The sequence below is a fragment of the Vollenhovia emeryi genome, unplaced genomic scaffold (genome assembly GCF_000949405.1).
Source record: "Vollenhovia emeryi isolate VEMERY1.0 unplaced genomic scaffold, V.emery_V1.0 DF939180.1, whole genome shotgun sequence".
Taxonomy (NCBI): Eukaryota; Metazoa; Arthropoda; class Insecta; order Hymenoptera; family Formicidae; genus Vollenhovia; species Vollenhovia emeryi.
The window spans coordinates 458,539-483,621 of record NW_011967186.1 but is presented as its reverse complement, the minus strand read 5'-3'; the positions used below and the strand labels follow the sequence as shown (position 1 = coordinate 483,621).

At 45.9% G+C, this 25,083-nt stretch overlaps 4 protein-coding genes across 4 annotated transcripts in view; 1 reads left to right on the top strand and 3 right to left on the bottom strand.

Annotated features, from left to right (window-relative positions):
• Nucleotides 1–6,199, bottom strand: part of LOC105563098 (cholesterol desaturase daf-36) — a 9,554-nt gene extending 3,355 nt beyond the window's left edge. The window contains exons 1-7 of the mRNA XM_012014408.1: nt 6,073–6,199; nt 5,615–5,976; nt 4,263–4,516; nt 2,789–4,110; nt 2,508–2,689; nt 1,115–1,281; nt 262–440 (exon numbers count right to left, since the gene is read on the bottom strand). Of these exons, the coding sequence (XP_011869798.1) occupies nt 262–440; nt 1,115–1,281; nt 2,508–2,689; nt 2,789–2,875 (615 nt within the window). The 5' untranslated portion in view covers nt 2,876–4,110; nt 4,263–4,516; nt 5,615–5,976; nt 6,073–6,199. The remainder of the gene's footprint in view (nt 1–261; nt 441–1,114; nt 1,282–2,507; nt 2,690–2,788; nt 4,111–4,262; nt 4,517–5,614; nt 5,977–6,072) is intronic.
• A 1,812-nt stretch (nt 6,200–8,011) lies between these two features.
• On the top strand, nt 8,012–16,385 carry LOC105563097 (5'-3' exoribonuclease 1). The gene is made up of 18 exons (XM_012014407.1): nt 8,012–8,323; nt 8,740–9,177; nt 9,244–9,688; nt 9,772–10,022; nt 10,098–10,258; nt 10,352–10,734; nt 10,848–11,140; nt 11,432–11,706; nt 11,776–12,052; nt 12,308–12,577; nt 12,689–12,849; nt 12,923–13,305; nt 13,378–13,766; nt 13,836–13,931; nt 14,013–14,195; nt 14,275–14,511; nt 14,591–15,097; nt 15,184–16,385. The coding sequence occupies exons 1-18, from the start codon at nt 8,249–8,251 to the stop codon at nt 15,358–15,360; spliced, it is 5,001 nt and encodes a 1,666-aa protein (XP_011869797.1). The 5' UTR covers nt 8,012–8,248; the 3' UTR covers nt 15,361–16,385.
• Nucleotides 16,386–16,710: 325 nt separating this feature from the next.
• On the bottom strand, nt 16,711–21,830 carry LOC105563096 (importin-13). Its single transcript, XM_012014406.1, has 8 exons — nt 21,400–21,830; nt 20,719–20,883; nt 20,072–20,218; nt 19,703–19,965; nt 18,819–19,578; nt 17,539–18,448; nt 17,309–17,455; nt 16,711–17,218 (listed from the first exon to the last, which is right to left on the bottom strand). Exons 1-8 carry the CDS (start codon nt 21,538–21,540, stop codon nt 16,980–16,982), a joined length of 2,772 nt encoding a protein of 923 aa, XP_011869796.1. The 5' UTR covers nt 21,541–21,830; the 3' UTR covers nt 16,711–16,979.
• Nucleotides 21,831–22,184: 354 nt separating this feature from the next.
• On the bottom strand, nt 22,185–24,831 carry LOC105563095 (N(4)-(Beta-N-acetylglucosaminyl)-L-asparaginase-like). Its single transcript, XM_012014405.1, has 6 exons — nt 24,649–24,831; nt 24,297–24,466; nt 23,947–24,103; nt 23,639–23,864; nt 23,010–23,299; nt 22,185–22,848 (listed from the first exon to the last, which is right to left on the bottom strand). Exons 2-6 carry the CDS (start codon nt 24,433–24,435, stop codon nt 22,587–22,589), a joined length of 1,074 nt encoding a protein of 357 aa, XP_011869795.1. The 5' UTR covers nt 24,436–24,466; nt 24,649–24,831; the 3' UTR covers nt 22,185–22,586.
• Between the last annotated feature and the right edge of the window lie 252 nt (nt 24,832–25,083).

The window sequence follows — 25,083 nt, the reverse complement described above, 5'->3', positions numbered from 1 at the left end:
GTAAGGTATGTAATTTAGAGTTGCATTAGGATAGGCCTTCAGCTTTGTTATACGAATTTGTAATTTGCGTTTCAGAACACTTGAAAAGGGCCCAAACCCGGGGCCGAAACGTTGTAATACTCGTTTTTTAAATAAAAACCATTAGCCAGTGTAGGTCGCTTAATTCTATGAAAATTTATAACTGCTTTCTTTTGATTCTAGTATTTTACGAGTGACATAGCGCAACTGCTATTACATCAGAGAGGCAAATGCGTGACAAACCTGTATGTGGCAGTTAATGAGGAACTCATTACGACCTTGGTAGCGCCAGGCCCCGTTGGAAATGCATGTGTGCGCCTGGGGTTGCCAGTCCGGCTCAGCTAACTCAGAATGGTACCAGACGAAGATTAAACGATTCACTTCGCAGCACTTCCAGACTTTCGCTCGAGCGATATGTGGCACTTTGCGGAAAGAAAAAAAAACGAACGGTTAAATATTGTTCAGATAGATGCGCCAATAGACGGTTTCTGTGGCTTTTCTTATTTCACGATATCAAGCGATATATTTTTGCACAATTAAGCACATTTTACTGTAACTGTTTCTTAGTTACAATTTAAATCCATTTTCGCTAAGTGGGATGTTTCGTTAATCATAAGTTTTGGAAGTAGATTCAAGACTGTTCATGTAAGTGCATATAAATACGACTTGACTGACGTTTTATTTTTTATCATCTATAGTTCTATACTTCTTGTATCGAGTCGGAATTCATGCAGCTAATTTAATCGGTTTTTTGTCAAATTTATACATTGTGTGTACGAAATAGGAAAAGTTATAGAGCATCATAGCATAACGTTAAAAAAATATGCGGCAAGATTTTATACAAATCATATAAGAGCAAGAGAATTGCGAATAACTAGACTAGCAAGCGATGTGTCGAGGGCCACGATTCATCACAGGCGCCCGAAATTTAGACACAAATATTTGCATGCTAAAATGCGCAAACAGGTATTTCGATGCAGGAATGTGGTTTCAAAGTGTAAAAAAACACTCGGCCGATACAGCGTACAGAAGCTGCGGGTGCAAAAGGGTAAATAGACATTATTTGAGGCGATATTACGTAGAACTTGATTAATACCTTTTTCCGTATAAGGTATGCTCTCGCAGTAGCCGTCCTCTCCGCGAAACTTCCAGCTGTGAAAGGGACACTCCAGGCAATCTCCCGTCACACGGCCACCCTCGGCCATGTTTGCCCCCAAATGCGGGCAGTACGCGTCTAAAATGTTGACCACACCTTTTTCGGTTCTTTAAGAAATTGTTAAAACTTTAGTCCCAGTCTACAATAGATGATTTAAGCGCCAAGCCCTAAGAAATTGACTAATTACAGTCGAAAATAAGAAGAATACTCGACGGTGATTGATCAATTTCTTAGAGCTCAGGGCTTCAATCATCTATTGGAGACTGAGACTTATGTTATGATAAATATACAGGCAGAGCTTCCCAGGTAGAAATTTTGTCTGGAAACAATCAGGGCCCCATATATTTTTTGTAAGATATTTCTGGGATCCAGGTGGAAAATCTAGATAGGGTCTATGTAAAGTTTGGGACGCCTAAATCGAACAGGCCCTATCGCTGAATCCAGATCGGTCCAAGATTACGCCCGGAATTTGTTTAGAAAAATTATCTGGAATCTAGCTGGGGTCTATAATTTTCCTAGATATTTACTTAGTTTGTAGATACCACAATTATTTTTATGATCTGGTCCAGGCTTCAATCTAAAATTTTTCTCTAAAATATTCCCTGGAATTCCACCCGAGCAGAAATTTTAGTAGGGTTCTGATAGGGTCCTAATAAAGATACCTTAATGCCTGGTCAGGCATTAAGGCACTCATCAGGCAGCCCTGAAAGGGCCCTGACCGTAAATGTAACGTCGAGGTTTATCCATGATCCAGACAACTCGCTCTCGCATCATATCGGCTCGCCTTTTATACTAATACGGGACGATTTTTACTTACGAGGAAGACTAACGCGCGGTCGCCACGTCACGGTAGTATGTGGTACTAGTGCTATCTATTCAGGAGGGAATCAGGGAAAAATCTGTCAGTGGCAATCTAGGACCCATGTAGATTTTTCCGACTATTTTTCTCTCGGTAAAATCAAGGTAAATTTCTAGGGTGTAGTCTGGACCTAAACGGATATTTTTAATTGGATTTTTCCATCCAGGCCCTGTACTTAATCTCGGCAAATTGAGACAGATTTCCACCTGGTTGATATCTTTTTTTAAAAGATGCTAACACAGATATAATTGCAGATACAGATACTTTCTCCGGAAAAAGAACTCAGCGCATCTTGTATCTATATCTAAATCGAAGGAATTTAAGAAATGTAACTTGTATCTCCTCACTGAAACTATTGAAAATTATTCTTTTATCTTGTATCTGTATCTTTGATGAAAAAAGTCAAGTCACCAAGCTCTGTATACAGGACTGGGGGGAGGCTAATTCGAAGGAAATTCCCGCAGCCCGACGTACCTGAACACCGCGAAATTTTCGCCGAGAGCGGACACGTGTTTCACTTGACTCCTTTTTATTTGCGAGCTCTCGAGCAGGGCGAACCATCCGTTCGGATAGACCGGCGGCAGTTTACCCAATTTTCGATTCTTGCTACCCGCGTGAACGCCGGTCCGCCGAGTTTTACTCTCACTTCTCAAATCCTTTAAGAAAAATGCCAAGTTTTACAATCCTCGAGCATTATTGCGGCGAAAACACAGACGATAAATCGGGGTAAAAAGGCCGCACTGGTCGACACTCACTTTCACCCAGTTGAATTTGAAGAAATACGCAAAGTAGACAAGGAGGGTCAGCAGGAAGCCCGTAACTCCGACGTACCATTCCAACATTGTCACTCTTATCCCAGTGTATTCCGTTCTCTTCACCTCTTTCTTCCACCTTCCTTAATTTCGACGTGCAAATGAGACGAGTGTCGTTCAATTGCACAGCGAAAAAGGAATGTATACAGGAGCGATCGCGCGCTCGCGTTGCGGGACAGATAAACAAGAGTGTGCAAAAGTAAAATGGTCAGAATCGACGACGACAGGACAGTAGTCAGGAAGAGGGGGAGAAAAAGAGCTAGACGTTGTTGGAAGAGGGTGAAGGAAGGGGGAGAGAGGGAGGAAGTTACTAGCGAAGGAGACGCCGCGCGCGTTCGCTGGTGGCCGGGGCAAAAAAAGAGCAAGGAGGACTTGAGACGAGAAGAGACAGGAGAAGGACAAGGGCGATAGTGTGTGGCGAGTGAGAGTGAAGGAGAGAGAGAGATAGGAAGGAGAGCGCGATGATGATCGCGCGGTATAGTTTCGTTGGTATACGCAAGTGCATGTGCACCGGCGACGAGCGATGCATGTGCACCTACAGCCGGAAGGCTGAAGGACGGCTGGACCGTGAAAGATTGGAGAACGGGCGAACCCGGGAGGAGGAGCGGTGAACGCACGACGCGAGTAGGGCAGGAGGAAAAGAAAGAAAGGGGATAAGAGGGTTCGTTGATGGGAAAGAAGAGACTGTCCGGAACTCGTAGGGGTTTTCGGGCGACTGAAACGCACGAGAGGTCCATCCACGGGCTTATATACGCCGGACGTGTCCTGCCGATCGGCGGGATCGTCTCTTCTATCGAAACGCCGTTTTTCTTTCACGAGGCGCCGCGTCCCTCGTCATCGATCGACTGCGCGATCGTGTTACGCAAATGTAAAAACTGTTACGTATGCCCGATTATATATGCCCGGCCACGGAGACGCGGACCGGCGACCGAACGGCTTATATATCGTGCCACCTATATCGCCGGATCTAAAACCGCCGCGACTTCTTCTCTTCTTCTTCTTCTTCTCCTCCTCGTCCTCCTACTCCTTCTTCTTTTTCCTCTTCATCGTCTTCTTCGTCTCGACCGGCCGGTGCGCCTCCCTTTATCGAGACTGTATATCGATCGCGATGCTACCAGCTAGCCGATGTATCCGTCCTGTCCGCTCATCCGCTTAGCATATCGATTCCAGCGGAGAGAACGTCGCGAGGATTCGTATTTATATTCCGTGGTCCCCGGCTTCATACACGCGTTACGATCCAACATGAACGTGCTCCTCTTCTCTCCCTGTAAAGGAAAAAACTGTAGCCCTCTCCTTCCGACTCGTCTCCTTGGAGTCAATTCTATCGAACCGAGCTATCGATTGTGCGCAGTTACAAGTTTTTAGCATACACGGATTTTAGCATTTTCACATTATTGCAAGATACAGAATTGACCACCTTGTCATTGAATCAGCGATAGACGTTATTGAACTCTTCTGCTCTCAGACTCCTCTTCAGTTTCTACTTCCAAAACCCTTACGTCGCAAAATTCAGCTTCGTTTTTCAAACATTGTTCGAAGGGTGTCGTATGAATGCCACGGAAGATATTACGCTTGTTCATCGAAACGAAATATGAGTCGAGACATCGGGTCGTGTGACGAAGGGCACCAAGTTAAATTAAACACTCAAAAAGAGAGCTTTGGTAGGAAAACCTGAAACAAGAAGGTCAAGATAATGTATTATCGGTGAATGAGAAAGGGAGGGGGGGAGAGAGAGAGAAAGAAAGAGAGAGAGGACGATGATAAGCGTATGGTATATATAGTTTGGTTGATGCATATGCACTCACGCGCCGGCTATTTAGTGCGTGAGTTCACGTGGACCAGCTATTCGGTGCGTAAGTACACGTGAACCAGCTAAACTATACATACCCGCGACTCACGCACTAAGTAGCCGGTGCGTGAGTGCGCGTGCACCGGCGATGAGCGATGCATATGCAAGACCTACGGCCGGATTGCTGAAGGACAGGCAGATCGTAAGAGATATTGGAGAACGGGGCGAAGGAGGAACGGAGAATGCACGACGCGAGTAGGGCAGGCGGTAAAGAAAGAAAGAGGACAAGGGTTCGCTAATGGGAAAGAAGACATGTACAAGTTATAATCGGATCTTGTCCTGACAGAATTATACGCGATTCGACATACAAGCCTCGTAGCGAAAGTGTGCGACTACTCGCGCGGGACGCTGCACTATTGCATTTCTATGCCTCTTCTAGAAGAGAAATAAAATGCTTCGCGCTTATTTTTTTTACCGCTCTGTATTTCTAAAGGATCGTCAGCTCTACTCGCTTCGTCGAACTGGTTTCAAATTCCTTTTCTCTACCGGACAGAAATGTAAATGAAACAGAAAATTGATCCGCGAGCATTAATCTCGGATCGAGAGTGAGAATAACGTACGCCCGACCGCGGGTCGGGTTTTGTTATTTAAAAATCTGTGTCGGGTTACTGGCCGACGCTATCTTAAACATTCTGGGTGAGCGTAAACACGGCGCGCGGCCACCCGAGGTGGTGTAACTGCCGTCACATCTCCGATGCACATGGAGAACAAATTAATTATTCAAACGCGTAGCGCGAGACGAAAGAACGATCGCCGCCGAGAGAGATCAGCGGCGCCGATAGCGGCCCTCGTAAGTGGTGCGTTTTTCCATTTATCAAGACGATCATTTCTCTCTCTCTCTCTCTCTTTCTCTCTTCTTTCCCCTGTTTCTCTCTCTCTTTCTCTTTCTTGTCCCCCTGTCGCTGCTCTTTTCTGTCTACCTTCCCGCCGGGTCCAAAATTCTAACGCTTGCTACCGCCGTCGCCGTTGGCGTGTAATATTATTCGGTGAGACGCCAATAATGAGGACTGTTTGCGATCGGACTCCTGTGCTCCACTCCGCATCGCGGGGCTCATGTCGATCGAAGCGATCGGGACGGGAGTGACGGTACAACTAACACGCGCCCGTCACTGCGTGGCAACAATCAAAATGTTTGCGTAATGCGTCAGCCTGAAAATGCTTAACCGCCGTTTCTGCAGCGGGGAATACGGAGGTGATCGTCTTTCAGCTTTCAGCCGGTACTCGAAGCATGCTTCACGCGCGAGCAAGCCACGCGCCGCCTTCGCCGGAGTGACTCGAGGATCTACAAGAATTAATTCGAACGCAATTACTTACAGGGCGAAACAAACATCTTTGTCAGTCGCTTTTAAAAATTTCGAAAAATATCGAGATTAATTACTTGCACATTGACGACCAATGCAGAAATTATCATCTTTATGTATTCTTCTGCGCGCAGGATGTCGTCGGCGATTGAGCAACGATCATCTCAGGCAGGAGGAATCCTTCTTCTCCACGAACACTTGTTAGTTAAACTCGTAAACGAGCAGCAATGCTGTAACGAAGAATCGCTTCAATTAATTTAATCAATTCATTGAAATTAATTTTTTTTAAATGATTTTGATTGCTCATACATTTTATCCATCCGCCCAGATAGCAATTCTTGCGCGCAAATTTTGCATGTCTTATGCATGCAAACTATGTTTGCCCGAGTGTTGCTTGTAGGATGTTTAGTCTACTTTTGCGCGCAAGTGGCTAGCTCATGTATTAATGTATAAGTTTTTCGCGCAAATGTCTCGCAGTGTACGTAAAAAAATGGCCCAACAACGCAAATAAAATCCTATCCCAGCGCGTCGTCATGCTAAGATATTTGCGCGCAAAATGTTTTCGGATCGATAACCATCTTCCGCGAGCTGCTCCGCACCACTATTTAAATTTAAACTATATCTTTGCAAACAGTCGTGCAAAAATCAAAACAGTTTTAGACTATGTATTAGATTAGATGCATTTCGATAATTTGGTTGCTTCCCAGCAACATACGCAGGCGGCACTGCGTAACACAGTGAATCGTTTTATCTTTGTTGTTTGCCATCGCTGAACAAGGATGAAATGATTCCCTGCGTGGCACTGTGTCAATCGAGGAGTAAACCGCTGACCAAAATCATGTACATACACCAATGTCCACTAATGCCCAGTGGGCATTACTTTGTCTTATTGTATCTTGTTTTATCTTATTTTCATGTATTTCAATCCTACTGCGGTCGTTACATCGAATGGACGTGCCTTCTACCACAGTTCTCCGAGTGATGCCCACCCAGATAACAATTCTTGCGCGCAAATGCTTGCCTTATGCATGAGACTTGCCCGAGTTTTGTCCGTAAGATACGTTTAGTCTGTGCTTTCGCACGCAAGTGGCTGGATCACGTGTTAACGTACAATTTTGCGCGCAAATATCTATCAGCTCACGTACAAAAATGGCTCAACGGCGCAAGCAAAATTCTGTCCAAGTGCGTCGTCACAATGCCAGATGTTTGCGCGCAAAATGTTCTCTGGGCAGAGATGGATGTCAAACCTCATGCGATTTTTAGTTTAAATACCAATGACGTAATATTATTGTTGAATTCCGTGCGGCCGAAACGTCGGATTTAAATAAACCATCTGCCAGCCTAAAGTGAATAAAGATAAGTAAGAATGAATAGGAATAAATGGGAATGTTTTTAAATAAAAACATTAGCCAGCGTAGGTCGTTTCGAAAAACTACGTACCATTGGTTTTACACCACTGGCGATATTAAATCTATTTGTGAGCCATAAATATATATCAATGACCTATGGAATATTCCAAATATTCTCGAAGAACATTCTTAAAAAGTTCCCAGTCCCGTGCTGCCTGGGTTATTGTATTTCACGCGTAAACGCCTGAATTCCTCCTTGACGACGTCTGGCCGCCACGTAGATAACGTGACCATGACTTCCCGTCCTTACCGACCGCCAACTTTACAGACACCGCTCCTGATACTGAATACCGTCTTGTCCCCCGAGATGGCGCTGAGGCGCAGCCGCCGCGATTTAACCTCAATTAACTCAGAGCCAGCGCCGCGCAATTTGTCGTTCCTGGTATAATTTTTCTTTCCCCGTGCAATTAAACAGCAACAAGATCAATTATTTCCACACGTTAATCCGCTCCGTCAGTCCCGACGAGTCGCTCCACGTTGACAAAACGGTAGTGCGCGGTGGCGTCGTCGTTTGAACACCGCGAGAGACAAAACCCGCCGGTCGCCAATCAAATTGCAAGTCCCCTCCCCTCCCCCGACCCCCCTACGGCTCGCCACCATGAAAACTGCGCTTTAAAGCGGTGAATCCCGGGATTCGCGCCTTCGCCTGCCCATCTACCTCCGCACCGGGCATTCCGCGACGGACGTTACCGTCGAGGCAAAGTTGATATAGCGTTGCTCGCGAGTGAAATCTTTAATTTTGATAGAACGACCTTACGGGAGGGACGCGCCGAGCGCTCGCACAGGGAGTCACGGTCCGGGGAACGCGCTTTCGTCTCGACGTCGGGCAGAGCAAGGCTTCAGGATGGGCGTGCCGAAATTCTTCAGATACATAAGCGAGAGGTACCCCTGCCTCAGCGAGGTCGTCAAGGAACATCAGGTATTTGACGGGCGGCGCGAGAGGGACGGGAGGAAGGGAGAGGAGGAGGAAAAGCGACGATGCAAATCCTGGGGGCCGACGAGGTCCCTTTTTTCCGCGCTGGTCCACCCCCCCCCCCTTTGTTTTCCTTGGTTGCGCGCAAACGAGACCGAACGGGACTCTCGCCTTCTCCCCTCAAACGTTTCAGGTTGCTTTGTTGCAGAATTCACTGGCAGCGCCGAAGATCCGTAGCCGTGCCTTCGCGCGCGCACTGTGGATCTTCCAGCGGCGGCAGTGAATTTTGCAACAGCCTCGGCAACGTGTTTCAGTAAAAAAAAAAAGAGAAGCAATGTTTTTTTTACAGCTCCCTCCTCCCCGCTGTGTGACAACCAGAGAGTTTCTGACTGAGTTTTCGTACGTTCTTTTTCTCTCCTCAGATACCGGAATTCGATTATTTGTATTTGGACATGAACGGTATCATACACACGTGTTCCCATCCGAACGACGACGTCTGCTTCCGGATCTCCGAGGAGATGATTTTTAAGAATATATTCCACTACATAGAGGTGCTATTCAACATGATCCGCCCGCAGAAGTTGTTCTTCATGGCGATCGACGGCGTAGCGCCGAGAGCCAAGATCAATCAGCAGAGGGGCCGGCGTTTCAGGGCCGCCAAGGATGTCGAGGTGCAGGAGGCCAAGGCCAGGTCCAAGGGTATCCCGATACCCAGCGAGAAGAGATTCGACTCGAACTGCATCACCCCGGGGACGCTCTTTATGGCTAAGCTCGGCGAGCAGCTCAGGCGCTTCGTCGAACACAAGACTTCCACCGACGACGCGTGGAAGACGTGCAAAGTGCTGTTCAGTGGCTCCGAGGTATTCGTCCGGCGTTATGGCACGAGAGTCATCCGGTAGAGGTTGACGAATTGAATTCCGTTTCAGGTCCCTGGAGAGGGAGAGCACAAAATTATGGATTACATAAGGTACATGAAGGCAGGCAAGGATTACGACAACGACTCGAGGCACTGTTTATACGGTCTGGATGCTGATTTGATAATGTTAGGTCTCTGCTCGCACGAGCCCAACTTCTCTCTGTTAAGGGAGGAGGTCAAGTTTGGTAAACAGCAGGTGAAAACCACCCCCGAGGAAACCAAGTTTTGCCTCCTCCATCTGTCGCTCCTGCGAGAGTACATAGAGCACGAGTTCTCGCCGATCAAGGACATGCTGTCCTTCCCATTTGATATCGAGAAGATAATCGACGACTGGGTCTTGATGGGTTTTCTGGTAGGAAACGACTTTATTCCCCACCTGCCAAATTTACATATTGCCAACGGTGCACTGCCTATTCTGTACCGTGCATACATGGAAGTATTACCGACTCTAGAAGGTACATTATAAATTGTTATCGCGGGTGAAGGGTTGACGTCTTTGTGCAATCGAATGAACGTGACATTCTGCGTTTTGCTTCAGGCTACATAAATGAAGCGGGAACGTTAAAGCTCGATCGTTTTGAAAAGTTTATGGAGAAGCTTAGTCGTTTAGACGTAGAGCAGTTTAACGAGCATTACGCCGATATAAAGTTTTTTGAAAGTAAAACAGGTAGAAGGCCCAACGAGTCTGAACGTCATGTATATAAGAAGGCGGAGGAGAGTGAGACTGCATCTCCGAAGAAGGCGGCCGATAAAGATTTAGATGCTCTTATCAAAAGTACTGCGGAGATGGTACTTATTAAATTGTTTTCTAACGATCGCTGCGTAGATAGCTAAATAAGTGATAATTAATGCTTTGCAACACAGTCCCTAGGTAATTTTGACGATGATGATGATGTCTTTATAGAGTATAGAGATATGGATGTAATAATAGATGACGAGTCCGATAGTGACATATACAACATGGAATTTGTACAACATAAGAAAGATTACTATATGAACAAGTTAGAGTATGAGAACGTTGACGAGTGAGTACTCTTGTAGACGTACAATTTTACGCAGCGTGTCCGTGAAATTTAACATATTTCCAGCCTTTTCACGAGTGCACTTTTTATTTCCAGGCAAGTTTTACGTTCGCAGGCCGAGGGCTACGTGAGAGCGATACAGTGGAATTTGCATTACTATTATCACGGCTGTTGCAGCTGGTCGTGGTACTATCCGCATCATTACGCCCCGTACATTTCAGACATAAAGGATTTCAAGGACCTGAAGCTGGAGTTCGACCTTGGAGAGCCGTTCTTACCCTTTCAACAGTTGCTAGCTGTGTTACCTGCATTTAGCAAGGACCTCTTGCCGGAGGCATTTCAGTTGCTATTGACGGAGGAATCTTCCCCCATTATCAATTATTATCCACATAATTTTAAAACTGATCTAAATGGAAAGCGACAGGAGTGGGAAGCAGTCGTGCTTATCCCGTTCATTGACGAGAAACTGTTGTTGGCCTGTGAGTAATAATCTTTCACGTCCTGAAAATATTAATCAGTTTTAAACTTTCTTCCAAAATGCCGATGTAAAATATACTCAACGTACTCTACTGTTTCCACTTGCCTGCGACAGCTATGCAGCCGCACTTGTCGAGACTAACGACGGAAGAAGCAGCGAGGAACAAACACGGGCCGATGTGTTTGTACTCGTATAGTGACGAGATCCAAAGTGTTCACAAGGCAACAGAATACTTTCCAGACTTTAACAGTTACGCTCAAGTAAAGTTAATGAGTCGCGACGACATTTTTGTCCCGAGGGAACAGTTGATCAGAGGACTGTCTCCCGGTTTTGATCTAGATGTTTATTATCCAGGATTTCCTATATTACGGCACTTGAATCATCGGGCGCATTTGGAAAAAGCGAAGGTATATACGTAGAGGAAAGTTCCCCTATCGTGAGATTGGGCTTCTAACGTGAGATAGCAAATTTTCAACATATAAATTCAATCACAAATCTTTCACGACGATCACACGATCTACCAATGAATTTTCCACTAAACAGATTTCACTTCAAGAGCAACAAACTCATAGTGGAACCAATAGATGATGCTTGTTAATTTGACAGAAACCCCCCCTATTTCATATTAGGAACTTTATACATTAAAGTTTGATATTGTTTCGAATCTTAACAGGTTGTTATACAAATGTCTTTGTTAGGTCAAGGTATTTCAACAGCCTTCAGTCGGAGAGAATATGATTTTGACCATAATACCAAAGCAAACGCCAAATTTGGCGGCTTTAGCTTCGGAGCTACTGGGAAAGAGCGTGTATGTGGAGTGGCCGCATTTGAAAGAGGCCCTCGTGATCGGCGTGGCTGACTGCAACACGAAGCTTGGTTTAGTCAATCCGTGCGGCGGTTACAGTCACGAGAATCTGAAAAAGGAGGACGTGAAGAGCGAGTGGAACGCGCACAGCAAACAAATCAAAGAATTGTAAGATCATTGACGCTCTCATTTATAATAAAGTAATTGCTGAGAGTGTAATATAACATTTGCTTCTAGACACATGACACGTCTTGGGGTAGAAATCGGCGATACGGACGTGTTGCTGTACACTCGCGTATTCCTGGGCAACAAATATGTTTTCGGCGCCCAGGGGAAAGTTACGGTCGAGAAACATTGGAACGAATATCCTGCGGTTTACGCTTACCAGACTGTAGTCAGAGATATCTCCGTCTACAGCAAGAAATTGCCAGTTTACGAAAATATGCATGATATTTTTATACCGGGAACCTTTTGTTTCATGTTGGGGCATCCCTATTACGGCGCGATGGGAGAGGTACAATCCGCATTGCGCTTCTCGCGTCTCACATTGGGGGTCAGTTTCACAAATGTCGGTTAACTGTTAACCGGAGTTCAGTCAACTACCCATCTTTATCTAAGAAGGGAACAGAACATCAACCTTCGGCTAGCGGTTAACCGTGTGAGACTGGCCCTAGGTATCGGGAGTAATGCTTCTAATTAAATTACTCGGACTTGATTGAATTAATTGGAAAGGGGATGGTTTGCCTGAGAAGATTTTGTGAATCCACAGGTGATGCAAAATAAGGACGCTTCGAAGTCGCGCAGAATCAAAATTTCTATAAAGACCGTAAAGGGGCTGACATTCGAGACGCTTAAGAAATCCTATGGTCAACAGAAGACGCGATATATGCACGGCAGTATTGCCGCGCAGCGCCTTGGAATAAGCAGTCATCTCTTAAGCAGGATCACTGGGACGATTTATGTGGTACAGTCGTCGAACGAGGAACTTTCCAAGTATAACCTTGGGCTGAATTTGAAGTTCAACAAACGTAATGAAGAGGTAAGAGGTGTACAAATTTAACTCGTTATGTCGAATATAACTTTATAAATGTAACTGGTAATGTATATTCCGAGTCATTTTCCCCTATTCAATCTCTCGAAATGTTCAAAGGTGCCCGGTTATACTAGGAAGGAGAACAGCCAATGGTTGTACAGTACAAAAGCGATCGACCTGATTCGGAATTACATGTCGCAGTGTCCTAATTTGTTCGAACGCCTGGCGCAAAATGTAACGAATGACATTTTCCAAGAAGAGGAGCTATTCGAAAAGGGGTACATTGCGTATTTACATACGTTGTAAAATATACGTGATACAACGTAGTGTAACGCAACGTGAACGTTGTAGATCGGATGACCTGAAGGATACGGTTGCTTGGCTAAAGACGCAACTGCACGGCCTGGAGAGTCGCGCTTGCGGGATGGACGTCATCGAAACGGACCTGGTGAAGCAGATCGAGGAGGAGGTGGAGGAGTGCTTGAAGGCGGAGAAGGCCACGTCGAAGACTATTTTCCTGCAAGTGAAGCCCCAGTTGCTTTACAAGCCGGGCTTGCACCTTCGTAGCGTGCCGCCCGACCCATATTCCCAAAATCGTTTGTTCGACAGAATCCGCTGCGTCAGAAACGGTTTTAGTGTACCGCTCGGGTTTGTGGGCACCATCATAGGAATACGAAAGGGAAACAGTCCGATTGACACCACATACGACGTTCTGTTCGACAAGCCTTTCATGGGTGAGAAACGCACGGCTTTCCGGCGGGCGTCAATTTTTATGGAATACTCCACGTTCGCGCGTTGTATTGCAGGCGGACTTACGTTAAGCGGCTGCTCCCAGTTTCGCGGTTATCGTCTGGCAAGCACGGACTTCATAAACATCAGTTTCGGCGAGAGAACGGAGCAGGGGAATCCGGCGAACGAATTGGCGGAATACCGAAAGCAAGCAACGGCGAATTCCGCCTCTCCCAGCAAGAATAACGATCAGTCGACGGCGAAGACGTATCCGCAGATGCAACTCGCTAAGAAGGGACTCGAGAAATTGAATCACGACATTCGTATGGGTATGGCGCAACACGGCATGATAGAAGTAAGCCCGAAAATGATACCGTGCAAAGCGTTCCAACAGGCTCCTCAGAACGCGCCGCCTAATCAAGCGTCCGAATTTCAAGCGCTGTGGAACGAACTGCACAAGATACAGGTAAGTGTAGCGACGTAGAGTAACGTGGTTTGTTTCACAAGCTGTACGGCTTTCCTTGCTGCGCGATAGAAGCCGAACGGACCGCCGGAGAAGGTGGCAGCCAGTCCAGTTGTGGCGAAAGTCAAGCCATTCAGCAACAATCACAATGTGCACAACGTGCAGTCTGTAAGCACTGATGAAACATTGTACCTTCTAAATTCTTTCCGCTTCGTCGAAATGTGTTTCCAAAAGGTCGTCGTGTTACAGCCGCAAGATCCTAGCGCGTTTTTGAAAGCTATGCTGAAGATTCCTGATGTAAATGCGCAAACGAGTAAGCAGGAACATAAACAGTCTACGCCGCAACCCCCGGGGACGCCTCAGACAGCGGCAGTTTTGCAGAAGGATCAAACAAACTTGAACACTCCACCTTTGGTACAACAGTTGTTCGATGTATGCATTTAATATTCTGTTCGCGCACGCTCGCGCCTATGTTGTACGATAATTTAACCATGTATACGCGTTTGTTCAGCACGCTCGGCGAACCGAACAGAAAAAGGAGAAGGTAAATCCGGTCTGGTACAGCTCGCAATTGTTGAGACACTACTCGTACAACGGTGCCGGCGTACCGAAGTACAATTACATTGCTGACGAAAAGACAAATTTGATTACCGCCCACGTGATGGTGGAAAATTCCAAGGTTTTCAAAGGCGATCCCTGCAGCACTCACGAGCAGGCCGCGGAGAACGCTGCGAAAAAGGCATACAAGGTAATTACAAAAACAATAAGTATATGAAAAGTTTCCTTTCTTCTTGCTTCTTTTGTTAATGGCGCTTCCTGTGTCTCAGGCATTAAATTTGAACAAGGCGGCGCAGGATACGAAAATAGTAATGACGCCCCAGTGGTTTAATATGCAACAAAACAACTGGATCCAAAATATCCGGCCTCCTATGATGCCGCCTCCTATGGGCCCCATGAAAATGCCGCCAGTCCCGCAGAACTTGCCCATGCAGCCTAACTTGTTTTATCCAAAGTGGAATCCGAAATTGCCACCGAATCCACCATTCGGGCAAATCGCATCGTATAGCCAAGGCAGGCAGCTGCAGCCACAGCCGCAGCCGCAGCCGCAGCCGCAGCCGCAGCCGCAAGTGAAATATCAAGGGCCACAGAAAGGTCCTCAGAACGGACCGAAGGTGGAGATTAGGAACAGCACTGCGTTCGTTCCTTTGCAAGCTCAGAAAAAGAGTAGGAACGCCAGCGTACAACAAGCCTCGAAGGAGACGAATTCGAATGCGAAGAAGAGCTCCAGTCCTAAAGCGCATCAGCAACAGAAACAAGAGGAAACATTGCCCAAGGTTCGTAAACCAAAGTCAAGTCGTTTCTTTTTGTCGCGTTGATATTTGTGATCGAATTGGTCGATTGTCACGTTTTTGGCGTACAGAAACAGAAATCGGAAGTTGTACATAAGGCCAGAGAGAAGACGTCGAGCGAGCAGCAGCAACAGCCGTCGCAACAGCCGCAGCAAAATGCAGGGAAATCGTCCAAACCCAGGAAGTCGCGCGTTGCCGCGAAATTCGGCGCACCACCATTATCAAATGGTGGTGAACCCCCCAAGTGAAAATTCTGCTTTATCTCTAGGGGCGGGGTAGATCTTTGCAAATTATATGTACATATAAAATAATTATATCGATCCATCCTCCCCCCCCCCAACCATCGTTCGTTTTCTACATTTTATAATAAAAATAAGTAGACATTTTTTTCCCGAAGATTTCCAACGGGCCAAATATTACACGGTTCATTTTGAAGACTATATTGACGCACCCAAATGTTTTTTCGTACTTACATACAATCGCATGTCCGTGCACGAAATAACATGACCGATCGTTTCAAGTCAAAATGTATATACACGCACTGAACTTATATACGTAACGTACAATGTAAAGAATATATAAGCGAGAATTATTATTTTGTATCGCAAAGGACTGCTTTACTTTTAATTGTTGACATCTCACGGTGCAGTGTACCATTTGTACTGATAACTTTTTGTGTCTTGATTTCACGATATACCATCAAGAAGACAAGTAAGTTTGCAATTGGTCGGAAGAGTTGGAGATTATTTATCTATATATTTTAGCATAATATATGCACAAATATGGAGACATTTTAAATTAAGGTTTCGATACCTTTATTATGTAGTTATTTTTTTTGCTTGCGGTATATTTTAGTTTCTATTGTAAAGTATATCGCGTGTGTGCATAATAATCAGTTTGTATTAGTTTTGACGTTATCTGAAGGAACATGTCGTTTTTTTAAGAGTATTTCAGTTCGTATTGGACAGAAGATCTATTATATTATTTAATTTAATAATGCATCACGATAGTTAGAGAACCGATGAAATGCCGATTTTTATTGCAACATATTCGTCGATTTGCATATAAACGTTATAATACGAGGCAATATTAAATGTGTGGTATATGTAAGACGTTGAGAAAGTGATATCAAGTCCCTAAATAGAAATGTATATCTTCGGTGAATTTTTCTGTTCCTCTTTTCTGTATTGCAAACAGAAATCAAAATTAAACAGAAACATTAACTCCATCGGTATGTTTCGATCTTGCTATACAATAAAGAAAGCGCAGTAAAGTTGCCAAATATATTTCGCAATCTCCCTTGACCTCGTATATTACTTTCGATCGATTATATGTATCTTTCTCATTTCCAAACCTTTAAGAAAATCAAACCATTATTGTTATTACATTGTTATAATGTTTCAACTCTCTCTTATCCACGTTCTGGGAATCAAACATATTTCGTTCGCCATAAATTGCTTCGGTAAAAACTGCACATACTCCTAAAAGGATTAAAGAATTCAAAATAATTATACATATACCTCGATATCCTCATTGTTCTCGGAACACAAAAAGGAATTGGATGTATGTGTATTATTCTCGTGTTTCTATATTTTTACTATGTGTACTATAAATATTCCTTTTATTATCGTTATTTACTTTGCACGACGTGGACCTTTGTGCTCAGCACACTAAGCGCTTTTATGACACGATCGATTAATATTTTACAATCGCCAAGTAAATGCATAAAACTGTATAAAACAATTATATACATTATACAGCGTTTATTATGAAGAGATAAATTATGTTAATTTCTGTGTAATACATATCTTAAGTCGGACATTTCATACAATAGGATTTGTCAGTTGGCATCACGAAAGTTCTATTGTCATATATTCATCTTCTGGTGGCATTGACTACTGAATTCCTTTAGTACGTCGCAAAGTCGGTTCTTATTCGTTCTTTCGCGCAAAATGCGCGTGACGTCTTCCTTCTGCAACACTGTAGCAAGGTTCTTTTGATTCTCTAGCCCGGCGCGTAACCATTGCGCGGTCCATTCCGGACAAGTTTTGTTCAACGCTAGCAGAACCTCGGCGTGAGGCTCTAAATTGTGAGGCACTGCTCCGCCTGATAGAAATGAAGAGAGAAATTAATAGGAGCGTTTGAATGAACGACTCAACGTACGCAGACGCGTATATCCCGAGGTCTTCTGCTTACCGATACAATGCAAAATTGCGGCGACAAGTTCCAGTCCGATCGGTTGAATAAATGTCTGCAGGTGCGGGCTTTGTACAATCGCGTGACTAAGAAAATGCCCGGCCGCTTTAGCCGTCGCCGTCTCCGGGAGCGTCAGACAAGTAATCCCTGTAAGAAGAGATAACGTGAGCATTGTACGGCGATCTTTCTTTTTTTTAAATATTTATACATCGACGAGACATCGCGCTCACCGCATTGCAGCATGTCCGGTATTTGATCTGGGATTTGCAGCAACAACCGGGCGTTCTTCTTGCAGATCTGCGCAAGCACGCCCATGTACGCCTCCATAAGGTCTGACCACTCGGACAGGTCGCCCTGTACCGACCTACACACTTTGACGCCATTCAAAGTCAGCAAGCTCATTTCCGCGAGTACCGGACTCACAATGTTGTCCGGATCTCTGCCGAACAGAAGCACGAGCTGCTTGAGCAGATTTAACGCGGCTGGATGTGGCCAGATCTTGTAGGAGGTCGACAGGATTGGCAGCAGAGGCCGCGCCTCGATCTCCGGCTGTCGCAACGCCGACAGGGATCGTTGCGCGCACATGTGCATCGCCTCCAACGTGGCGTTATCCTGGCTCCACTCGTGATGCGTGATGATCTGATTGAATACCGGCAGCACGCCGTCCAGCACGGCCTTGCCGATCGCACCCTCGATCGTGCTGAAGAACATGGTGACCATCTTGAGATAATTCGTCACGCCAAGCCGCGCCGTGAACAATGACTGCTCCAACAGTTCCTTGATCTTCGTCACGCACAATCCCAGCGTCGCCTCCAGGTGCATCAGTTGCTCCTCCATAGATGACAACACGTTGAGCAGTTTTCCGGCCGCGTACATGAGCCGCAAGCCCTCCCCGCCGCCAGGCTCGACATTCGGCAGCGTCTGACTGATGGTGTGAAGAATGGATGGCGCGTAAGGAGCGAGATACGGCCCGCACTCCCTCGTCAGGTCCTTCAGCGCCATACTCGCGAACGGCGCTGTCGTGGAGCCTCTGGTCAGTCCCTGAGTGACGAGCTGCAACACCTTCTCCAGCCACGGCTCCGGATGCTCTCCTATCCACTCGGCGTAAGCGCCCAGCGTTGAACAGGCGCACGTTAGTACCTGTGTTCGATGAGTCGACTACTTATGAGAATGTACAAACGTGTCTCCTTAGGCAAAGATCGTCGAAAAGAGTTGGCCGAAAGGAAATCATAAGACAAATAATTATCGTCAATTATTCGACATAATTGACACTAGTTTAATTAGAAGACATTTATTATAAAAAAGGCTGAGGTCATATTTTCGCAATAAATTTCTTCTAATCAAACTATAGCCAGTTATATATTCAACACTAGCAATTAAGTTATTTGTCTGTTATTTAATTTCTGGCGAAGGAAACGATTCACGAAAGTGAATTACTTCGAAAATGCAGAAAGGGAGAAAAAAATGTGGTTTGCAATTCTTCGTCACTTCCAAGAACGATCGCACGTACCTCTTCGGGATAGAGATGGTAAGGTATGTAAACGATAATCAAGTTTATCAGCGCAGGGATGTAATTGTACTCTTGGGTACCGACGCTCTCGGATAGAGCTTTGAAGGCGTGTAACGTTGATTCTATGTGGGTCCACGGTGATTCCGCGAGGCTCAATCTCTGTCCGAGAAACGCCAGCAGATCGCTGCCGAGTACGCTGTAGCAATAGTCCAGAGTGTCGGCCACATCCTGCCTGTAGCATCTGAAAAGCTCGCGATCTTCCGCGTCTCCCCTCTCGCTCGGAGACGCGGGTAACGTTGACTTTCGCAGCAACGCCTCGGCCAATCGAAAGTAAATCGGTTTCAGCGCCTCCAGAGCCCGATTCTCCAACGGTTGATCCAGCGTGGCGAGATCGTCCTGTAACGCGTACCAGAATCCAAACGGGATGCAGCTGCGCGTCTCGTCGGTGGGATAACGTCCCTCCAGTTCCGAGCACTCCAGTAGCAGATCTATCAGCCCCATTGCCGTCCACGTGTGCGCCTCGTTCGAGTTCTCGGCCAGGGCGATCAGAAACGCTCGACTGTGAGCCTCTCCGATGGCGGTTAATATCTCGCAGAAGTATTTTCTGTTGTACTGCTTCGCCATCAGCACCAAACTCCTGGCCCACTCCCAGAACGTCTGCGGCCGTTTGTGAAGCTCATAGTGCGTTACGACGATGATCAAACAATCTTGCACCACATCCCAGTTCTTGGTGTTCTCATCGTCGCCATGATTCTCGTCCCTTCAACGAAGAGAATCGATTTTAATGAACAATTCGGTGACCCACTTATTATATTGCATACTTTCTCTGTTAATGCACAGTTAAGTTTACGATATTTAATCGGCCCTTCAATAACGCAACTTACTTATTAGGTGCGTAATGAGCTGCGGCCACTAACAAATAGGGATAGATCTGGCCGATGGTCTCCAAACACAGCTGGCCAATCTTGAGCCACGACTGAGCGCATTCCAGTCCCAGGGAGTACAACACTTCGTCGTTGCCTTGAGAATCCGGGTTACACATCGTGAAGACCCGCTGCAAGAACCACGCGGTTTGGCACCAGCTGTTGATCAGGTTGACAGGAGCTCCCCGTAGCTTGGCAATCTTCGCTACTTGTCGCTTCTCGTACTGGAAATTATCGCAAGTTCGCCGTCAGTTGAAATTTGCCAAGGGGTAAAAGTTAAACTCTCAACCTCCGGTTGGGCCGGAAAGCAGCCTATATTTTACATCTTACCTCGACGGGAAGCGCCGAGAGCACTCGAAGCAGTAATTCTAACCCGGACGGGGAATTATAGGGTAACATATCGAACAATTCGTCGACTATGTTCCTATCCTGTTCCCTGTTTTCTACACCGTAAACATTGGCCACAAATGCGGCTAACTGAAATCAGTGTACGTTAGATAATGGCTTGTTCACAGCGCGCTCTTATCAGGGTTGGGAAGTAACTCGTTACTTGTAACAAAGTTACAGTTACTTTTTTTTTTGTAACTCTAACTTAACTTTAATACTTTCTGTACCTGTAACTTAACTCAGCTACATTTTTCGATAACCAGTAACTAATTTAATAGTTACATCAATAGTTACTTTATACATTTTTTAAATTCTCGCAGATTGCACTAGGTCTTTGCACATAAATGCCTTTATCAACGCTTTACAATTCGAATGTAGACTTGATATTTTTATTGTCATTGCAGGAAAGTAACTGCAAAGTTACGATCGCTACTTTTTGAATACCTGTAAGGCGTTACTTTTCAGAATTGGTAACTTGTAACTGTAACTAGTTACATATTTAGCGAGAAAACTGCAACCAGATACTTATAAAGTAACTTTCCCAATCCTGGCTCTTGCCTCCCTAGACGACAATGCGAAGAGTGTATTACCGATTGACAAAGCTTTATAAGGATGCATAAGGGGATGTTGGGCCTTCTCACACTATTGAGCAAACGTTCCCTTAACACCGGATACTCAGCTTCAGGCACTTCATTCCACTGCTTCGATATCTTTGCGTGCAGAGTCGTCGCCGCGAAAAATTGCACTTCGTATGACTGCAAAGAACAGGTCTCGTTTACATATAGACAGAAAGGAAAAGAGCCCACTGTGCAGATTCGTATCCGTTTAAAGCACTCGGTCTGTTATCGTCGACTCATCCTCTTACTACTTTCAAGTCCCAAGCTGCGGTTCGTATAAATGCCGCGAAATGCACTCTTCTCCCTTCCTTCAAACAAGAACATGGGCATAATATATCCAGACCTCCACCGCTGGTCAAATAAAGGCAAACGCTTGGTCTAGATATATTAAGTCTATGAAGAAGAAAGAACCCAAACAACACGTATGTATAAACTTCTTAAAGAAGTGCTGTGTGGAAAGAACGCTTTGAGGCATCGAGTTGACTGCGGTCCAGGAGCAACAATCAGGTTCGACCTAAATTGCAGTGCCCCGCGAGTGGGAACCAGCTTGGGAAACGTCGCGACGAGTCGCAAGGGAGGCGACGCGTAGCAAGAGGAGAGTCGCGAGTTTTGCGGAGCAGGGAGAAAGGAAGAGCCGAACGGGCAGACAGGTACCTTGGAAGGGTCCAAAAGCTGCCAGACAAACTGCCAGGCCTCGGGGGAGGCTTGCACCTGTAGGAGCCATGAGTGCGCCTCGTTGTTGCCCACCGAGTAAAACTGCCTGACCGCGTCGTCGATGACCGTTGCATAATCCATGCCCAGGCGTTCCGCGCGAGACACGCTGACGACGCGTATCCGTGCACTCGGTTCCTCCTATTAGGGCAGCTGCTCGCGCGCGCGGCGGGCCGGGAAGACGACGGTCTCGGGGGCTTGCGTGCGGGGCGCGCGTGTACATTTAACTCGTTCCAGCGCTCGCGCGTCCTCGCGGGCCCTTATCATCTTCGGCGAATGCGATCAGACGCGAATATTTTCCATCTGCACGGTGACACATAACCTAACCTAACCCGAGCTAACCTGACTAGGAACTGCGCGAACACGGTCGCCCGCCCTGCTCCGCGCGCAGCCGCCGCGCCGAGGAACGCGCGCGGAATTTACCCGCGTGAAAAAGTAAACGCGTCTCATGTATCGCCGAGGGAGTCGATTTGCGCGATTGAAATTCTCCAACTTAATTGACGACGCCTCGCGTATTTACCACGATTCTTTGTTCGATATTTTGAGAATTTTAAATTTTATCGGTAATTAATATCGCGGATATTGTGATGGAAAGGTAGGCAACTGATTTGCGTACGATCGGCGAAGTTGCGAGTGACTTTGTCGATTGTACGCAAATCAGTTACCTACCTTTAAAACGTACGTAATGTCAATTTTTATGACAAAATTGCAATCGATAATTGGTGAAATTTTTGCCATCACACGTATACGATATATTTTTAAAACACGAAAATCACATACAATATCTACCTTTTACATATAAAAGAAATTATACATATTTATAAAATTTTTGGAGTGTTAAGATAAATTAAATTCATTATTTATCATTTAAAATATACCGTAAGAAATCTCTGTCTCGAAACACGCTTCCTGATAGCTGCGCTGCACTTGCGAAGCTCTCTTTCTTTTACACAGTTTCCTTTACTTAATATCTCGGAGTTATAATATAACATTTACACTAATATCACTAGGAATGCTAGACGACACAGTATGTCCTTAACATAACCGGACGGGATTTCTGAAAAATCCCGTCCGATTATTCAAAGTGTACATCGCCTCGCATCACCTTGAAAAATCACCAAACATACAAATTAACAAGTTTCGTCGTTCTTGTGACATTTTGGATCATAGTTACTGCATTGAATCGAAAGTAGCTTAGGGCCCAGAGTGGGATTCGCGACGTAATAAGGAAACGCGGCCATCCCGTTGCACGCCGCTCCGTACTCTCCCTGTGCGTTCAACGCGATCACCGCACCGAAGAAGTCAGGATAATACGCGGCGATTCTATTAATCGCATTCCTAGCAGCGACACTCGGCGTTGCTCCATAGCGCATCTCCTCCACCGCCAGGAAGCTACGAAAAGTATACAACTGTATTACTAGGATCCTAGATAGCGAGTATTAAATTAAAGTAGAAGATCTAAGGCTCAGGTCAAATTTAAATGTGTAATTTATATTTCATTAGAAAGAAAGAGAGATTGCCAATATATTTATATTGGCAAGTGGCGCGAATACCTCGGCAAAAATCGCATCATAATATCTCCGTCGCCGGTACCGGCTGCCGCACCGACGTACTGTTCGGCGTATGCGCCAGCACCCGCGATAGGAGAATCCCCGATGCGCCCGGGTATCTTGTTCCTGGCGCCGTTCGTGGACGTTCCAGCTGCCGTATGTCCCTGCGAGTCTATCGCGAGCACACCTATCGTATCGTGATTCTCCTCGCTTCCTATTGATACACCGTCGTCGTCTTCTACGTCTTTCGCGTGGTATGGCCCACAGCTGGTTGTTGGATCCGGCGCGACGTTCTTTTAAAAAAGAAAACCCCCCAGAAAGACTACTAGTATCCACAAGGGCCTGAGCAGAACGGCTGTCTTGTACTCAGCAATGTTTTACGTTTTAAGTCCTTGTCTTAAAGTAACGCACAATAACTGTCTTGTGTCCGAAGAGTACAAGACAGCCATTCTACTCAGACCCTAAGACAAGGGGATCAATTCTGGGCATCAATTCTGCCACAGCTTCGTCTCTTTCTAACTGTCCTCTTAGAAAGAGACAAAGCTATTCACTTTTATCATTTTCGCTATAGTGTAAGATATAAAATTGACCCTAAGATAAGACAAGAGCGTGGGCTTCTCTCTTCTCGATACCTTCCAAAAGTTGGGCTGGCACTTGTTGCTCTTCCACTGCTCCCACATCTCCCTGGACTCGTCCGTCTGCAGGGACTCTCTCTTGAATCCCATGTTCACGGCGAACTCCGTGGCCAGGTCTCCGCCCAGCAAGGAGTGCTTCGTGTGCTCCAGCACCTTGCGGGCGACCGAGATGGCGTTTTTCACGTCTCGCAGTCCTCCCACTCCGCCTACGTCCATCGTCACTCTGTTGAGAGGAATGCAGTCTCGTATCACTGATGTAAATTCAACGAAGCAAGAAAAGCCACGCCCTCGTCTGCCCTCATTACCCGTCCATGATGACAGCATCCAGCGTCGTCTCCCCGGATTCATCCGGACTGCCGCCGAATCCCACCGTCTTCCTGCATCGCTGCTCCTCGCACAGGGAACATCCTTCCTCTATCGCGTCCAGAGCGCTCCTCTTCTGTTTATGTATCACGTCCCATGCTTAAACAATTGGCAATTAGTGCTTTCCAATTAGCGACACAGGTCGACACAAGCGTCAGTCTTTTCTCAACAATCAGTGAACAACAATGACACAATGATACTTGTGTCAGTAAATGGAAAGTGCCGAGTGTCTCGAATTACCAGAGGCTCCCCGTGCTTATCTCCCTTACCCCTGACAGACGGGTCAATGTACCTTTCTCCGTCGCGTCTTTATAATCCCAGGTGATCACTATCACAGGAAAGCTACTGTTGAGACAGTTGGGCCGAACTACGTGGACGAGCGAGCAAGCTTCCAACAGCAACAAAATTCCCACGAAGCCGGCGAGCCCCATCCTGTCCGTTGCTTCTGAAGGTGCGCGGTGCCTGCGCAGGCATTAAATAGTCAGCCAACTTTGTACTATATACAGCAGGAGGGATGAAATATCATGCTTATCATCGCTGATAAGCACGTAACAAATAACTGATAGTATGGGCGCTGCGATCGGATAGTGTTTTGGCGACAATATAATTTATTGTTGTTACAGACCGGCACAGTGAGAACTTACTGCTTTCCTCTGTCTCGCAAGTTGTCCGTTGGATTTATTCAGATCTACTGAACCGTTACGCCCGGACATTGTATTTAGGTTATCATGTTGTCAATGTTTTCTTTTTGTATGGAGTGTATCGACCCATGTAAACATTGCATCGGCGCCAATCACCGTCTCGACACGTGTGTGGACGTCGGTGTGTGATCGTGGGTCTGTTCTTTACAGCTGAACTGGCCGCACTAGTTCAGAGTTTATCTTTTTCTCTCCACGTTAGAAGAAGAAAGATAAGTGCAGCCAGTTCAGCTATAAAGAACAGACCCTATGTATAGAGTGTCCCAGAAGACATGTTGGGTCTATTTTTTATAGCTGAACTATAGTTGTACTAGTTCAGAGTTTATCTTCCTTTTTCTAAAGGCCTGTGTCCACGATGCTAGAACTTGGTCCAAGTTCTAG

Excerpts from the sequence above, each read along its gene's own strand:
- LOC105563097 (XM_012014407.1), top strand. The coding sequence starts at position 8,249 with ATGGGCGTGCCGAAATTCTTCAGATACATAAGCGAGAGGTACCCCTGC. Across the intron at positions 10,735-10,847 it reads CGAGAAACTGTTGTTGGCCT|CTATGCAGCCGCACTTGTCG; the intron begins GTGAGTAATAAT and ends TGCCTGCGACAG. Across the intron at positions 13,767-13,835 it reads ACGAACTGCACAAGATACAG|AAGCCGAACGGACCGCCGGA; the intron begins GTAAGTGTAGCG and ends GCTGCGCGATAG.
- LOC105563096 (XM_012014406.1), bottom strand. The coding sequence starts at position 21,540 with ATGGATTATGCAACGGTCATCGACGACGCGGTCAGGCAGTTTTACTCG. Across the intron at positions 18,449-18,818 it reads ACCATCTCTATCCCGAAGAG|GTACTAACGTGCGCCTGTTC; the intron begins GTACGTGCGATC and ends CATCGAACACAG. Across the intron at positions 17,456-17,538 it reads ACCGGACATGCTGCAATGCG|GGATTACTTGTCTGACGCTC; the intron begins GTGAGCGCGATG and ends CTCTTCTTACAG.
- LOC105563095 (XM_012014405.1), bottom strand. The coding sequence starts at position 24,435 with ATGGGGCTCGCCGGCTTCGTGGGAATTTTGTTGCTGTTGGAAGCTTGC. Across the intron at positions 23,865-23,946 it reads GATGCTGTCATCATGGACGG|AGTGACGATGGACGTAGGCG; the intron begins GTAATGAGGGCA and ends TCCTCTCAACAG. Across the intron at positions 22,849-23,009 it reads ATGATGCGATTTTTGCCGAG|CTTCCTGGCGGTGGAGGAGA; the intron begins GTATTCGCGCCA and ends TACTTTTCGTAG.